The sequence below is a fragment of the Engystomops pustulosus genome, chromosome 2, assembly GCF_040894005.1.
Source record: "Engystomops pustulosus chromosome 2, aEngPut4.maternal, whole genome shotgun sequence".
In the NCBI taxonomy this organism is placed as follows: domain Eukaryota; kingdom Metazoa; phylum Chordata; class Amphibia; order Anura; family Leptodactylidae; genus Engystomops; species Engystomops pustulosus.
Window position 1 is genome coordinate 175185622 of NC_092412.1, and position 16878 is coordinate 175202499.

Genomic DNA, 16878 nt, shown 5'->3' on the forward strand with positions numbered 1-16878 from the left:
CAGGTTGTTCTTACTTTCCTTTTATGTTTGATTTTTCAATAAACCAAGATAAAGATAATTTAGAAAAAAGGAAAAAAGGTTACAACTATTGTGCTTTTTAAGCAACAGAAGCTACGTTTGTTTTTCCTAGCTGCTTGGTTGTTCTAATCTGTAAGAGAAATTTGGATCAGGTATTAGAACATAAAACAACTGATAAGAAAGAAGGAGGAAGAGGAGAATTCATTGCCACAGGACTGACCTGAGAATATAAAAGGGGGAATGTGAACTTTCTTACCTACACAGTGCTGAGCTGTGAAGATATCATAATGAAGTGGTTAATTATATTATGCATTTACCTCCATATGTCTGAGGGGCAAGTAAGGTGAGTATATTAATGAAAAGGTATAATATAATGAGGACCTAGATGAGGACTTTTAATAAAATATCACAAAATTTATACAACTTAGAACAAATTACCTGTGTTTATAGCTGAATTATTTTGCAAATGATTTTCTTACCTTGTACTGATCCTGAACTACAGCAGCATTCAAAGTCCTGTCCCTGAGAGGGATATCTAGCTTTCCACAGGAACATATAAGAATCTGTAACAAATACACAATTTTGGGAATTCAATCATAACTTTGGATGTCAATTTTGACGATTTTGTTTTCCAAAGGCTCAACCAGCAGGCAGCATTGCATAAATTTGTGTTTCCCACTTGCATCATCTAGTGAATATGTTGTATACTCTTTTTGTTTTTTGTTTTATTGCAAATGTTTATTGTTCTACAAAGTTAGTTTTATGAAAAGATTTGTTCTGGAAGCAGCACCGAATCAGTGATATATAGTGGGTGAACTCCATTGTATGACAGCACTATTTTTAGTTTTCTTCTTCTAGGGTGGAACATAAGAATACATGAACATTAAAACACTAAAGAACTATGCACAGTTTTGCGAAACTTTTTCTGTAAACTATGTCTGCATACAAACTATCAAATGATGTGGACACCTCCAATACCTTGTTGACACATATGACTGTCACATCAATCAGTGTTCTTAATGGGAGAATGGAGATCATAGACATTCTACAGTGCTTTGAACCTTCTTCCTGGGGGTTTCAGTACTGATGGCCAGGTCATAGGTTTTGGATAATAAGACACCAATGTATCTTTTCTCTTTAAGGGTCCCATTGAAGAAACTAAAGTCAATAAGGGAGACTTTAAGGGATAAAGGAATCCTTAAGGATTTTGTGAAGACTCATGTTAAAGAACCAGCCATAAAGTACAATCTAAACAGTCAAGACTATGGAGTGGTCTATGAGCCCATGTACTTGAATGTATGTACTGTTAAATACAAGTACTTTTAATGACATCACAAACAACATTTGATCAATATATGTAATTGCGTATTTTTGCAGAACTATTACTTTGGTGAGATTAGCATTGGGACGCCTCCACAGAACTTTCTAGTTGCCTTTGATACTGGTTCTTCTAATCTTTGGGTTGCTTCTACTTATTGTCAGAGTCAAGCTTGCAGTAGGTATCATTTAATGAAGTATTATAGTGTTAAGTTTAAATATAGTGTATGTAATAGTGCATGAAATTATGTTATTTTAAAAAAAAAGGAAAATATTGTTTGAAAAGAGCACTGGACTTTATAATTTGACACACAGATGTTATCTGTTTTCCATGTTTTCTGTTCTAATATCTATTATTAATTGCACTTCTAATATAAAAGCTAAGATATAGGCTTTTTAACAGATGTGTCCGCATAACACTGCTGTTTCTTATACTCGGTGTATTTTTGTTGTCACCAGCAAATCATCCACTTTTTAATCCAGAGCAGTCATCTACCTACACTACCAATAACCAACAGTTTGCAATGTCATACGGGAGTGGCAGCATGACTGGAGTGTTGGGCTATGATACAGTCACTGTGAGTGTCCGTAAGTGAGAATATTCAAATAAAACTAAATCTAAGTTTTGTCAGGTGTGTACCAAATACAACATCTATTTTCACCAACCTTTTGACTTAAACAGTAACAGATATGTGTAAATGTAAATGAAAGTATCAATGTTGTTAATCATTTGGCTTTGTAATTGTTTACCTTTTATTTTCTATCACTTTTATAAGCTTGAAGACCCTTTTGTGAAAGTTAAACCCTATTGTGACAACCATAGCTTTTATCTTTTTCGTTTTAGTGGGGGTTGTTTCTGGAACAGGATATAACAATTTTTTTTAACTGTTTATTCAAAGTGTATAAAGAGATAGAAAGATTGTATTTATATTGCTATATGATAAATTTTATATATTTCAGCACTGAAAGCAAAGTGTCATTTGTATAATACAGCGGGCATCCGACAGGGATGTAGCATCTGTGTCAGCTACTTGAAAGCACTGCAAAGTATTAGGGCATAGCCTACAGCAAAAGTACTGTACTATTATGGCTCTAATTTTTATTGCTTACATATATTTGGGTTAACATATTTTATAGCAGTGGTGGCGAACCTATTGCACGGGTACCAGAGGTGTCACTCAGAGCCCTTTCTATGGGCACCCAGGCTTTCACCCCAATGCAGAGTTTGCCAGAAAGGACTCAAGGACTTCCTGCAGTCCAATACAGCCCTGGATATGCCATGCTCAGCGCTATTTTAAAGCAACGTCCTTGGCTGCCAGGACTACAGGAGGAGCAAGAAAGTGTGGATAGAGATGGAATGTCATTGGAGCTCCTGCTCTGGGTCCCCTACAATCCATATTTCTTCATCATCTTTCTATTGTATTGGTGAACTAAGGACGCCAATACTATTGAAACATGTTATACAGCAGAGATCAATAGGTTACTGCTTACATTTTCATGTTGGCACTTTGCGACATATAAGTGGGTTTTGGTTGTAGCTGGCACTCTGTATCTGAAAGGTTTGCCATCACTGTTTTATAGAGTATTAATGAAAAGTCAGTTTTACCATTGTATTTTGTAGGTACAAGGTCTGGCGATTCAAAATCAGGAATTTGGTCTGAGTGTCACAGAACCTAGCAGCTTTTTTTATTATGCAAAATTTGATGGGATTTTTGGAATGGCATATCAATCACTCTCTGCCCAAGAAGCTACAACTGCTGTACAAGGGTTAATACAACAAAATCTTATACCACAGCCAGTGTTTAGTTTCTATCTTACTGAGTGAGTATTTCAATTTCAAACAAGAACAATTATAAATTAAATCTACCCTACCAACCCTTTAATTCTTTTAGATCTGGTTATATTGCACTTTTCCCCTGGACTATGACTTCAACTATAATCCATTTGTCAAAAGTTGGAGATTATAATATATCCGACATGCTTTCTACAAGGTTATCCCTGTCATTATGAGAATCTGCAACATTTGAACTGTTATTGTTTAGAAAACTAACACAGCAGTAAAACAGCAGTAAGAGGCAGATGTATTAAAACTGGCGCAATAAATATTTTGCAGTTTATAAGTGGTCCTGACCTCAACGCTGCATTACAATTGAAATCTATGCCAGGCCCCACCTGTCTCCACAAGTTTTTTTTAATGCAAATTATAGTAAATATATTTTGCTTTGTGCACCACCACTTTTTACAAAGAGGCTTAAGTGGCACAAACAGGATGAAAAATCTAAAGTTTTGTGGCATGTGCCCAAAATTACTACTTTTTCATGCCTTGTACATCAGAAAACTGGAGCACAAAGTATGCTCTATAGGGGCTAGAACATCTAGATCTGATTAAAAGAAGCCAAATATTTACAAGTAATATATAGCATGCCGCCAATGTCTACCAAATAACAAACCACATAATTTCACAACCCTTGAACTGTGAGACCTTGCATATCGTGAATTTCTAAATGTGTTTATGTCAGAACTAAAACTATCTGTTATTTACCAAAAATGACTTATTTACTTATAAAAAGAATTAAAAATTATTGGAACCCATCTCATTCATGCTGTTAAAATATTTGTCAAAATGGAATACAAATAAATAAAGTGTGGAATGCAATATTCCCCTTTTTTTTCTAAAGGCAATCTGGAGAAGTGATACTTGGAGGAGTGGACAACAGCCTGTATTCTGGTCAGATTGTTTGGGCTCCTGTGACTGAACAGATTTACTGGCAGATTGCTATTGATGAGTGAGTATTAATGTTAAATTCATTTTATGTCTTCACAATAAGGATTTTATTTTACTTAAATTCTGGTTTTCATTATGAGGTACAGTATATCTGAAAATGTTTCTATAGACATTAATTTTTCTAATGTACATGAATCTAAAAATCAGTCATGGGTGTCAAACATATGGCCCGTGGGCCAAATACGGCAAGAGTCCTTGTGTTATCTGGAAGGGTAACTCCAAAACTCACCTTTTCCCGTTCCCCTGAAGCAGCAGCCATCCTCTTTGTCTTCACTCCTGTATTATATGCTTCAGAGCTGGTTCGTACAATGAGCACACACAGGAGAAAGGACAAAGAGGACGGCTGCTGCTTTGGGAGAGTGGAGAAAGGGGAGGGTTTTTTTCCACAGCGGGGCAGTGGCTGCTGGGGTGGTGTGAGGCACTGTAGCTGCTGGAGGAAGTGGAGGAAGATGAGGGGCACTGTAGCTGCTGGGGGAAGGGGAGGAGGATGAGGGGCACTGTGGCTGTTGGCGGACGGGAAGGGGATGAGGGGCACTGTGGCTGTTGGCGGGCGGGAAGGGGATGAGGGGCACAGATTTTTTAAATCTGACAGTGTCTCGTTGTGTCATAATAACCTTTTAACACTTTAACTTATAAAACTTATTTTGAGACAGTCGTAAAAAGTCTTACCCCAAATTTTGTCTTCTTTGTATTTCTATAATTTTTTTACGTTTGCTTATTTTTTACGAATTTTAGAAGGTTTATAGTTTTAGTAGCATGTTATCAAATTGCGTGTACCACTACCTCCTCCAAACACGTGTGCACTACTACATCCTCCACACACCACGTGCACTACTACATTCCCTGCACACCGCGTGCAATACTCCTACTTCGACTATCGCAACGCACTTACAAGTGCTTTGGGAGGGAAAGAAAAATGGACAATAGGGGGCATGATGTAAGGCAAACCAGACGGTGGGAATAAAGCAAGGAAAAATGGACGATTGGGGGAGGCGGTGTAATAGTGATTGTGCATCAGTACCTAATGGACAGATCACACGTATCTCTCCAACACCACCAAATGCAGAATGGTGACGTTGGAGAGCGTCAGATCTGTCGTGACTTACATATGTTGTGACATGATCTGTCATGACACAATCTGTTACTGCATAGATCAGTCATGACACGATCTGTCAAGACTGAGATCAGTCATGACATGAACTGTCATGACATAGATCCGTCATGACACGATCTGTCATTACTTACATCACTGTAACTGGCCAGTCTGCATTGATTGCCTTGCAATCCCCACCTGCCCCTTACACTCGTCACCCTCTGCCAGACAGGGTGACGTTAGAGAAGCAGGAAGAGCTCATGTCCGATATATTGCAGGCTGAGCACTAGCTTCTGATATATTGGAGGTGGAGCACTACGGAGTTAACAATACTTTCAGCTTTGTGGTTGCCATCATAGGGCTGATTGTAATAGTAATTCTGTATAATTTACAATTATAAAGTAATAAAAAAAGGGGGTTTCCCGAGAGCAAAAGTTAGGCCCATCGCTCGATGATCTCGGTCAGCTCCAGCGGATGGGAATAACTTTTGTTCGCGGGAAAACCCCTTTAAGACAACCATGAGGCTGATGTGGCCCCCACTTAAAATGAGTTTGGCACCCCTGCTCTAAAAGAATTAAAAATTGTATGGATTGCTTTAGTCCTCTGAAAGGTATCCATAGAAGAAATGAATAGGACATAGTGTCATATGAACCTCTGACATATCATGTGATGCTCAATTCCTGGTCTACCTCTCCTCCTGTTATGATTTTCTCAATTAACTTTATTTACATGAGATCATAACTTCACATAAGAGAAATCTATATTACAATTCACCTAGATACAGAGGCTGTATTATACAATAAGACCATTTTACAACAAAAAAATTGAAAACAGAGATTGTACAGAGATGACTATACATTTAGTTATAGAGACTGTACTGTACTAGTAGTTGCACCAAAGGTGCCCCATATATTGATGCGATCTACAGGACCTATGGTACCCCTCAGAGGGAGGGGAAAAGATATGAGGCAAGAAAAAGTTCAAAGATTGGTAAAAGAAACAAAATTTTATTGTATATATGGTAAAAACACATAACCAAAATTAGACATTTAGTAAAAAGTTACAGGGTGACCATACAGCAGAGAAAGAAAACAGTCATACCCGGACACAGCACGTTGCACAGAAGGTTGGACAATTTAAATGGGCTGGTATACAAAAAGGTGCAAGTGTATTAATGGCATGATTACATGCACATTAGTAATGGCATAGCAAAGCTCATGCCTAGTATAAGACTCGCCATGTGAGCCATATAAATACCAGTCCTTACCGTGGGATGAGTGGATGTGCAGAGTGTCCGGGGATGATGGGGCAGCAGTCATCCCCGGACACTCTGCACATCCACTCATCCCACGGTTTTCTTTCTCTGCTGTATGGTCACCCTGTAACTTTGCAACCCTGTCATATAACTCTTTTTACTAAATGTCTAATTTTGGTTATGTGTTTTTACCATATATACAATAAAATTTTGTTTCTTTTACCAATCTTTGAACTTTTTCTTGCCTCATATCTTTTCCCCTCCCTCTGAGGGGTACCATAGGTCCAATAAGACCATTTTGTAGACACCTAGTTTAGTAGTTGTAATAATCTCTTTGATTCACAGATGTGTCCTGGGGTCCAACCAAACAAATGTATTTAGTCAAGCTGCTTACTCAATGCATGTTACATTACATACACATTGGGGCACATTTATTAAGAATGTGGGAAACTGCACTAAAAGTGCCCTCCCTGTGTATAATGCTAGGTGCACCAGATTCCTTAAAGGAAACTGTCACCAGGGACCTCATTTTCGCTAAAGACAGGTTGCAGAAGCCCATCACACCTACAGTGCAAATATGTCTATCTGCCTTTTCTAAGCATTTGAATTACAATATAATTGTGTGTTATAACTTACCTTGCACCCTGACAAAATCCTGGGGTAGTCGCAGGGGCTGGGCTTTGGTTTGGATGCATTTCAAAAAACAACATGTGTCTTGTCTGTGTTACTTACTCCTCAGATCTTAGCCCCCACCTTTATGCTCCTGTATAGCTCCTCCCACCCCCACTGTTGTCATCTCACCAGGCTGTGACCTCTGTTAAGGAACAGGGGGAGGAGCTGTACAGGAGCACAAATGTGGGGCTAAGATCTGAGGAGTCTGCAGCACACGCAAGTCACATGTTTTTTTAAATGCATCCAAACCAAAGCCCAACCCCTGGGACTACACCAGGATTTTGTCAGGGTGCAAGGTAAGCTATAACACACAATTATATTGTAATGCAAATGCTTAGAAAAGGTAGAGAGGCATTTTTGCACTGCAGGTGTGATGGGCTTCTGGAACCTGCCTTTAGTGAAAATGAGGTCCCTGGTGACAGAAATGTGCACCAGAAATCATGAATCTGTTGCTTCACTGCACTGGCCCGACAGAGTTCACCAACTTTTTTGTGGTGCTCCTTTAACATAGGGCTAGCAACAGACTTCACATTTTAAATCAGGCACACAATCAGACTGAGCACCGGAACGCCCCCTAATTTGTGTTGCATGATGCCTAGTGCAGCTGTGCCACAAAACGGTTGCGTGCAACACATTTATGGTGCAAACACTTCTTAAATACCTGCGCAAGCAGTTACACCTAAAAGAAAGTGCAAAGTCCGTCAGAAAACTGGCGCAAAGCCCTTAGTAAATGTGGCCCTTTGTTTACTTTCCTTCATTTAAACAATTGATACAATATTACAATGTGAACCCTACACACAATTAACCTTTACCCGACTGCTTCGCCAATTCCAGAGGCAACTATCATATGCTATTATAGTTGTATTGCATTTTAAATGTCTTAAGGGGGTTAAGAAATAGTAAATATAGTTTAGAATTACTAAGATAAAAAAACACATACAATTAAGAAACATGTTACATATCTCTCAAAACTCAAAATTTTTTATCTATTAAATAACAAAATGTATCCCATATCTACAAATGGAACAAAACAATTGATTCTTGCCTCTTTAACTCCTTTCATTCAGGTTCTCTGTAAATGGTCAGGCAAGTGGCTGGTGCAGTCAGGGCTGCCAGGGGATTGTGGATACAGGAACTCCTCTTCTTACCATCCCACAGCAATACCTGGGCAATCTGTTACAATATATTGGTGCCCAGGAAGGGCAAGATGGAGAGGTAACAATGTTTCTATGTTTCCTTCTAGAAGTGTAATAGTCTTTTAATTCTCACACCAATTTACTACTTTAAACTCTGTATTTTTCTACACAGTACTATGTAAACTGTAACAATGTCCAAAGTCTACCCCCGATCAGCTTTTCTATCAGTGGAGTTCAGTTCTCCATCCCTCCTTCAGGATACATTTTACAGGTATGCGAGTCTTCTACAATATGCAAGGAGATTATTAATTTGTACTAACTGTACAATCTAGCTACATCTGTTAAAATAGCATGTAAGTATTCATGTGGAAACAAAACCTTTTGTATATTTCAGATTAATGGATACTGTGTTGTTGGATTCGAGTCCACATACCTGCCTTCTAGAAATGGTCAGCCCCTTTGGATTCTGGGAGATGTCTTTCTTCGGCAATACTATTCTATTTATGACTTTGGAAATAACCAAGTTGGCTTTGCTGCCATGGCCTAAAGAAATATGCTTTCTGTTCCTAAACCTTGAGTGAATGTAAAAGCCTAAAAATATTCAAGATATGCCCTTGTGACATTTATCACCCAAAGTTCAAATTGGTCTGATGGAGAATAAATTCTAATTTTGATATTAAATTATTGGTTCTCAAACTTCTTTTTTATTATATTTGCTTTAGTCTAATAGATTCAAGCACAGACAGAAGAATTTCACATAACTATATAAAAAGAAACATTTAAGAATTCATCATCAATAGCAAACTACAAGTCTGTGGAGAGGGGAGGGGAAATAGTGAGAAGTAGCTGATTGGGGGGTTACATTTTCACAGTCAGAGGCTACTCTGTCAGATTGAGGATACCATGGTCACTGTAATAGTTAAATGGCTGTGAGAAATTCACAATAGAGATTGTGAATTTCTCACTGTTTTTGAGATTTTAAATACATAGGTATAGCTCTCTTGCCCTGTTGCCCTGCTTTATCATGATCATATTCAGATGACCATGCCAAATGTGTTTTTAATGTAGATCAGCCTTTCCATTTTTTTCAAATCCCCAACATGCCCTCACTGCTCGATGAGAAAAAAGAGCATACATCTTTAATTCAATAACCACACTACTGTTTATCGGATCTTGGATCCTGAATATAATATATGTTTTTGTGAACAAGCTCTAAAATGATTAGGATATTGAATATTACAAAATGCACCCATCCCAACCTCAATCAAAAACATTAATAACAAATAATAACACCACCAATCAGTGCACATTACATCCGCAAGGCATATTCTATGAATGACTCTACAGATGCTGAGAGCTGTCTCATATTAGAAGATTAGTTAGTGGCTACAGTACCTCATAGACAAGATAGGGGGGCGAGAATCATCAAGGGTTTAGAACATTTTAGGCACTTTGTGTGTGCCAAAAATTAAACAAATTTGGCAAAATATTGCTGCAGTTTTCTGGCATTAACTACATGGTATAAACCACGTAAGTCTTATACTATGCCAGATATATCATCCTGCATCTGACTGGCACAGCATAAGCCTGTCTAGTTTAATTCTGCACTATTCTGCTCTGTAACACTTTTGAGAAATATCATCCCAATGTATCTTTTCCACTGGTGATGCGTCTTCTATATCAAGTACACATGTTTCTCTGTAGATACTGTACAATCCCCCCTATTTAAAACAGTTAAACACCCCCTCTAATATATATATATATATATATATACACTCACCGGCCACTTTATTAGGTACACCATGATAGTAACGGGTTGGACCCCCTTTTGCCTTCAGAACTGCCTCAATACTTCGTGGCATAGATTCAACAAGGTGCTAGAAGCATTCCTCAGAGATTTTGGTCCATATTGACATGATGGCATCACACAGTTGCCGCAGATTTGTCGGCTGCACATCCATGATGCGAATCTCCCGTTCCACCGCATCCCAAAGATGCTCTATTGGATTGAGCTCTGGTGACTGTGGAGGCCATTTGAGTACAGTGAACTCATTGTCATGTTCAAGAAACTAGTCTGAGATGATTCTAGCTTTATGACATGGCGCATTATCCTGCTGAAAGTAGCCATCAGATGTTGGGTACATTGTGGTCATAAAGGGATGGACACGGTCAGCAACAATACTCAGTTAGGCTGTGGCGTTGTAACAATGCTCAATTGGTACCAAGGGGCCCAAAGAGTGCCCAGAAAATATTCCCCACACCATGACACCACCACCACCAGCCTGAACCGTTGATACAAGGCAGGATGGATCCATGCTTTCATGTTGTTGACACCAAATTCTGACCCTACCATCCGAATGTCGCAGCAGAAATCGAGACTCATCAGACCAGGCAACGTTTTTTCCAATCTTCTACTGTCCAATTTCGATGAGCTTGTGCAAATTGTAGCCTCAATTTCCTGTTCTTAGCTGAAAGGAGTGGCACCCAGTGTGGTCTTCTGCTGCTGTAGCCCATCTGCCTCAAAGTTCGACCTACTGTGCATTCAGAGATGCTCTTCTGCCTACCTTGGTTGTAACAGGTGGCGATTTGAGTCACTGTTGCCTTTCTATCAGCTCGAACCAGTCTGCCCATTCTCCTCTGACCTCTGGCATCAACAAGGCATTTCCGCCCACAGAACTGCCGCTCACTGGATGTTTTTTTCTTTTTTGGACCATTCTCTGTAAACCCTAGAGATGGTTGTGCGTGAAAATCCCAGTAGATCAGCAGTTTCTGAAATACTCAGACCAGCCCTTCTGGCACCTACAACCATGCCACGTTCAAAGGCACTCAAATCACCTTTCTTCCCCATACTGATGCTCAGTTTGAACTGCAGGAGATTGTCTTGACCATGTCTACATGCCTAAATGCACTGAGTTGCCGCCATGTGATTGGCTGATTAGAAATTAAGTGTTAACAAGCAGTTGGACAGGTGTACCTAATAAAGTGGCCGGTGAGTGTATATACACCGTATATACTCGAGTATAAGCCGACCCGAGTATAAGCCAAGGCCCCTAATTTTACCACCAAAAGCTGGGAAAACCTATTAACTCGAGTATAAGCCGAGGGTGGGAAATGCATTGGTCACAGCCCCCCGAATATATAGCCAGCTCCCAGTAGTATATAGACAGCCAGCTCCCAGAAGTATATAGCCAGCCTGCCACCATGTAGCATACAGCCAGCCATCCCCATGTAGTATACAGCTATCCGGCCCCCTGTAGTTTACAGCCAAGCCTGCCCCCTGTAGTATACAGCCAGCTCCCAGTAGTTTGTAGCCAGCCTGCCCCCAGTAGTATACAGCCAGCCTGCCCCCTGTAGAATACAGCCAGCCCAGCCCCCTGTAGTATACAGCCTGCCAGCCCCCTGTAGTATACAGCCAGCTCCCGGTAGTTTGTAGCCAGCATGCCCAAAGAACTATACAGCCAGCCTGCCCCCTGTAGTATACAGCCAGCCTTCCCCCTGTAGTTTACAGCCAGCCTGCCCCCTGTAGTTTACAGCCAGCCAAGGTGAGATTTTCAGCACATTTTTTGTGCTGAAAAACTCGGCTTATACACAGGTATATACAGGATATGTATATGTACATATATCATTAAAATAATATACAGCATCTCCTTATTAATCTCTGTACCCTACTTAAGAACACCCGACTTACAGATGACCCCTAGTTACAAACGGACCTCTGGATTTTGGTAATTTACTATACTTTAGCCCTAGGGGACTGTCTGTACTGAATTCCTTAATTGATTTATTTGCATAAAACAACTTTCTACTTTAAACTCTGTAAACTCTGCATAGAGAGACCCCTAATAAATGAATTTATTGACTTCTTTCCGTTATTAATTTTATACATAATTCTCCCATGATAAATTCAGCTATGATCACCCTCCTTAATCACTGAATGTATTTATTGGGCCCCTAACTACTAAATGTATGTACATCATCCTCCTAATTAATTTTTTGCAATGCTCCCATAGGAGGTGCATTTTCAATACTGTCTCACCCAAACAAGGTTCTCTTTAGCTTTATTCAGTTGGACTGGAATAATGTTACGTTGTATATTCGAGTATAAGCCAACCCGAGTATAAGGGCTCTTTCACATTGATGTTGTTTTTTACGTCTGTTGTCAGTGATTTCCAGAAACAGGGCAACCACAAGCAGACTTAGCTCTAGCTGTCAGACGGACAAGTGATGGTTAACTACCCCTGCGACGTCCCTGCGGGCTGTGGCTCTGCTTGCAGCAGATAAAACCTCCCTAACAGGGGCAAACACGCTATCAGGTACCTAGCTTACGGACCCTGAAAGATCCTACAAGATGACAGGGAATACTTACTTTGTCTGGCAGCTTCTGGATGGTGAAGCTGACAGGTAAAAGGTAAGGTATAGACCAGTGTTCACACTAGAACACATAAAATGTTGACACACAAGTTGAAAATAAACACAAGTCTGAGACAAGGAAGGTGAGGTAACACAAGACTGATGATACAGACACACAAGTGGAGACGGACAGAACCGGGTCAAAACCTAGATGGCAGCAAAGGTACAGAATCATATAGTAAAAGAATGGTCGGTAGGCAAAGCAGAAGTCAAATACACAGGATAGCAAACAACAAGTTAGCAAGAGCACTAGATAGCAGAGATCAAACTGAATAACCAGCACCCACTGAAGGTACTGGGCAGAATATAAAGGGGACAATGGACACTGCTTCCACCACTGAATGATTCAGCTGTCCATCACTCAAACCACGACTGCAGACAAGGAGCTCAAACACACACCCAAAAGAGAACTGTCAGAAAGGGAGCTGTCAATCACAGGCAGTTCTGGGCGTGTTTTTCAAGCACAGAAGCTTGAAACCAGATCCCACTCAGAACAATTTGCGAGTTCTGATATTATCCTCTTACTTTATTGGATTTTGTTCCTATTTGCTATCTTTGTTCTGATTTGGAAAGTTTGACATTGCCTTTATGTTGTCTGTCATTGTGTCTGTATCTACCCCCGTTTCAATCCACTTACTAGTATAGTCACTGCCGCCTGATTGCCACCTATGATTTAGTAAAGGCCCAGCAAGTAGGCAGGGAAAGAGGTTGTGGGACTTATGCATAGTTCCCAACTGTCTCCGATTCAGCAGGACAGTCTAGTTTTTGACAGCGTGTCATCAGAATATAACATTAGGGACAGATTAATTAGAAATACACCCAATTCCAATATATTGATTATTAGGTTTATCTGCCGGATTTATCCGACGCTATTGAGGCTTTTACATACCAAGCCTATAAAGAATAAACCCCACCCCTTGGGGAAGTATCCCGGATGGGTGAACCAATCAGGAAACCACAATGGAGTCTCCATTCTGGAGGCTCCCCCAGCAGCATCCAATGATGCTGCTTCACACACAATGGCTTCGGAAGAACAGAGAGTGGATATCACATCTCCCAGAGATGGTGCCAGGGCACGAGCAACCTATAACAACAAGGGCTCGCAATCAGCCCCCAAACGCACCGCCTCCATGGGGAGGGTCCCAATGATGCATACCCAACATCCCATAAAACCAGAGACCGTCTTGCAGTTAACCATGCACTGTATAAAAGCACAGATCAAGAGAGTACAGTAATCAGCTTACAGGGGTCCACATAAGAACTAACAGAAAATCTAATAGTAAAACTAAATATTAAAACTAATAGTAAATCTCAGACAAACAAAAGTGTTACAGCACCATACATGTGCCTTTGTTAAAATGTATCCAATCATGTTCAAAAGCCGATTACACAAGATCTTTTCAATGTAATATTTATGTATAATAAGGGATAAGAGATGCTATCCCCAGAACTTATCCAGTGGGGCATTATTGATCTGGTCATTTAGACCTAATTGGATCAGCTCCATCGGCATTCTTTCTTTTTAAAGAAAATATCTTTACTTACCTTTGCATTATTCCTCTGTAGTCCTGCTTCCTCCTTGCCCTGGAGCTCCAAGATGATGAGGAGAAGGGGCGGGGCCATACAAGGGGAGGAGCTATAGCTGGATTGCCCCTCCTGCTTGTGAGCCCCCAGGGAGTGGGGGAAGCAGAAGGGGAGAAAGGCCACAATAAGCAAAGATGGAGGACAGTGGGGGTTGAGGACAGGTGACCACAATATGATGTAGAAGGGAAGACACAATATGAGGGTGATATAGGACAGGAGGTTGGAGGACAAGGGTCTTCAGGAGTAGGTTGGAGGACAGGAGGACACAGGAAGAGTTTCGAGGACAGGAGGCCACAGGAGTAGACTGGAGGACAAAGGGTAACAGGAGGAGGCTGGAGGACAGGAGGCCATAGGAGAAGGCCAGAGAACAGGAGGCCACTGGAGAAGGCTAGAGCACAGGCTACAGGAGGAGGAAGCTGGAGGAAGGAAGGAGGCTGGAAGACAGGGGGCTACAGAAGAGGCTGGAAGACAGGGGGATACAGAAGGAGGCTGGAGGACAGGGGGATACAGAAGGAGGCTGGAGGACAGGGGGATACAGAAGGAGGCTGGAGGACAGTAGGCCACTAGAGAAGGAGTCTGGAGGACAGACGGCTACTGAAGGCGGCTGGTGGAGAGGAGGAGTCTGGAGGACAGGAGGCTACAGGAGTTACTGGAAAACAAGAGGAGGTGTGAGGACAGGAGGCTACAGGATGCTACAGGAAGAGGCTGAAGCGAGGAGGCTACGGGAAGGGGCTGGAGTGAGGAGGTTACAGGAGGAAGCTGGAGGACATGGGGCTACAGGAAGGGTTTGTAGCACTTGAGGCTACATAAGGAAAGTTGGAGGACAGAGGGATAAAGGAGGAGGCTACAGGAAAAGGCTGGAGGACAGGAGGCCACAATATCAGGGAGGATAGGTTTACATTATACTACAGTATGTAGAACATGGATTCACATGTACCACGGAACATCATGGAAGCAGAAGAAAACCTGACGGCTTTTTAAAAAAAAAACTACCGTTATGGAAACTACGAATAGAGAACAATAACTTTTCAAACTTTCCCCTTCTGGGTGACTGTGTAAGTAAGATCAAAAATGTCTCTGGAATCAGAGATATTTCTGTTTCTATGGAACTGAAGCAAACTATTTCTATGCACTTAGATGAGCTTGCAAAGTCTCTAGACTGATATTTCCCTACAAGAGAGTCATATCCAGCATGGGTGAGACAGCTGTTCACGTTTGCTGCTGAGACACCAGATGTCAATTATGAATACCTCAACAAAATCATAGAAATTCAGCAGAGACAACATCAACAGCAACTCAGAACAAGACCATTCTCAACGTTTAGGTGTCGACATTAGGAATAGACCCAATTATTGCTGGAAGCCCTGGAATTTTTATACCATTTGTTACAACATAACTCTGCAAACAATCCTTTTCAAGGATGCTGGACATAAAAACAAAGAAAGGGAACAGACACGCATATCTGAACTGGTCTCTCAAAAACAACAGTAGTAGTCACACTGATTTGCAGGTATGTTGTGAATTCATGCATGTGTTGGTTTTGTTCTTTGATCAAGGTGATGTTCATGCACGGTTCATTTTGTGTACCAGTAAAAAAACATATACCTATGTCTTGAATTTGGAAAAAAAAATCATATTTGATTTATCACTAATGAAGGGTGAATGTAAATATGAAACTGGTGGGTTCGGTACCTCAAACAAGGTTAAGAACCACTGATATAGCACAACTAAAAATGACCACAGAGGTTCTAGTGTTCTATAACGGGCTGAGACCTCTTTATACAGAGGTGGGGTTTGCTGCATATTGCAGCAAACACCCACCAGTAATACTCGCAGTCGGAGCTAGCACCAATCAAAGGCATTACCCTGATGATGCCACCGCCAGAATTTAAAAGAAGATTATTGGTTCCGATTGACGCTCCCCCAAACGTCATTGGGGAGGAGCGATTGGTTACCACGAAATAAAGAAATTTAAAAACCTAAAAATTCTAATCACCCCCCTTTCACTAGAACTGATATAAAAATAAATAAAATGTAAAAATCACAAATAAGTTAGGCATCGCAGTGTCCCAAAATTATTTGTCGGCAGTGAACCCCATAACGGAAAATAGCACCTAAATGTCTGAGACACCACTTTAACACCTTTTTGCAACACATAAAAAAATGTAATAAAATGTTATCAAAATGTTGAACAGTTCTCAAAATGGTAGCAATAAAAATGTCAGCTTATTTCACAAAAAATGACACCTCACACCATAATATGAAAAAGTTTTACATCAGAAGATGGCAACATTTGGTACACATTGGTTTAATTTTTGAAAATGTATTAAAACATAATAAAACCTATATAAATTTGGTATCAAAATGATCATACCAAACCAAAGAATAAAGCAGAGGTGTTATTGCTCCAAGTAACACCTCTGCTTTATTCTTTGGTTTGGTATGATCACAGTTAAAGTCGAAAAATCTGAGCCCACAAGAAAGTGACGCAAATGCATTTTTTAGACAATTTCTACACTTTTTTTTCTACACAATTTTTTTACAGATTCCTAGTACAAGGCATGGAATAATAAATAACATCAGTGGGAAGCAAAATTTATTACGTAGA

General features: G+C 40.4%; 1 protein-coding gene across 1 annotated transcript; it reads left to right on the plus strand.

Annotated features, from left to right (window-relative positions):
- The first annotated feature begins 284 nt into the window (after positions 1-284).
- Positions 285-8957, plus strand: LOC140118911 (gastricsin-like). Its single transcript, XM_072137359.1, has 9 exons — positions 285-361; positions 1161-1314; positions 1396-1513; positions 1795-1913; positions 2957-3156; positions 4014-4121; positions 8208-8355; positions 8449-8547; positions 8671-8957. The coding sequence occupies exons 1-9, from the start codon at positions 306-308 to the stop codon at positions 8821-8823; spliced, it is 1155 nt and encodes a 384-aa protein (XP_071993460.1). The 5' UTR covers positions 285-305; the 3' UTR covers positions 8824-8957.
- Positions 8958-16878: the final 7921 nt, after the last annotated feature.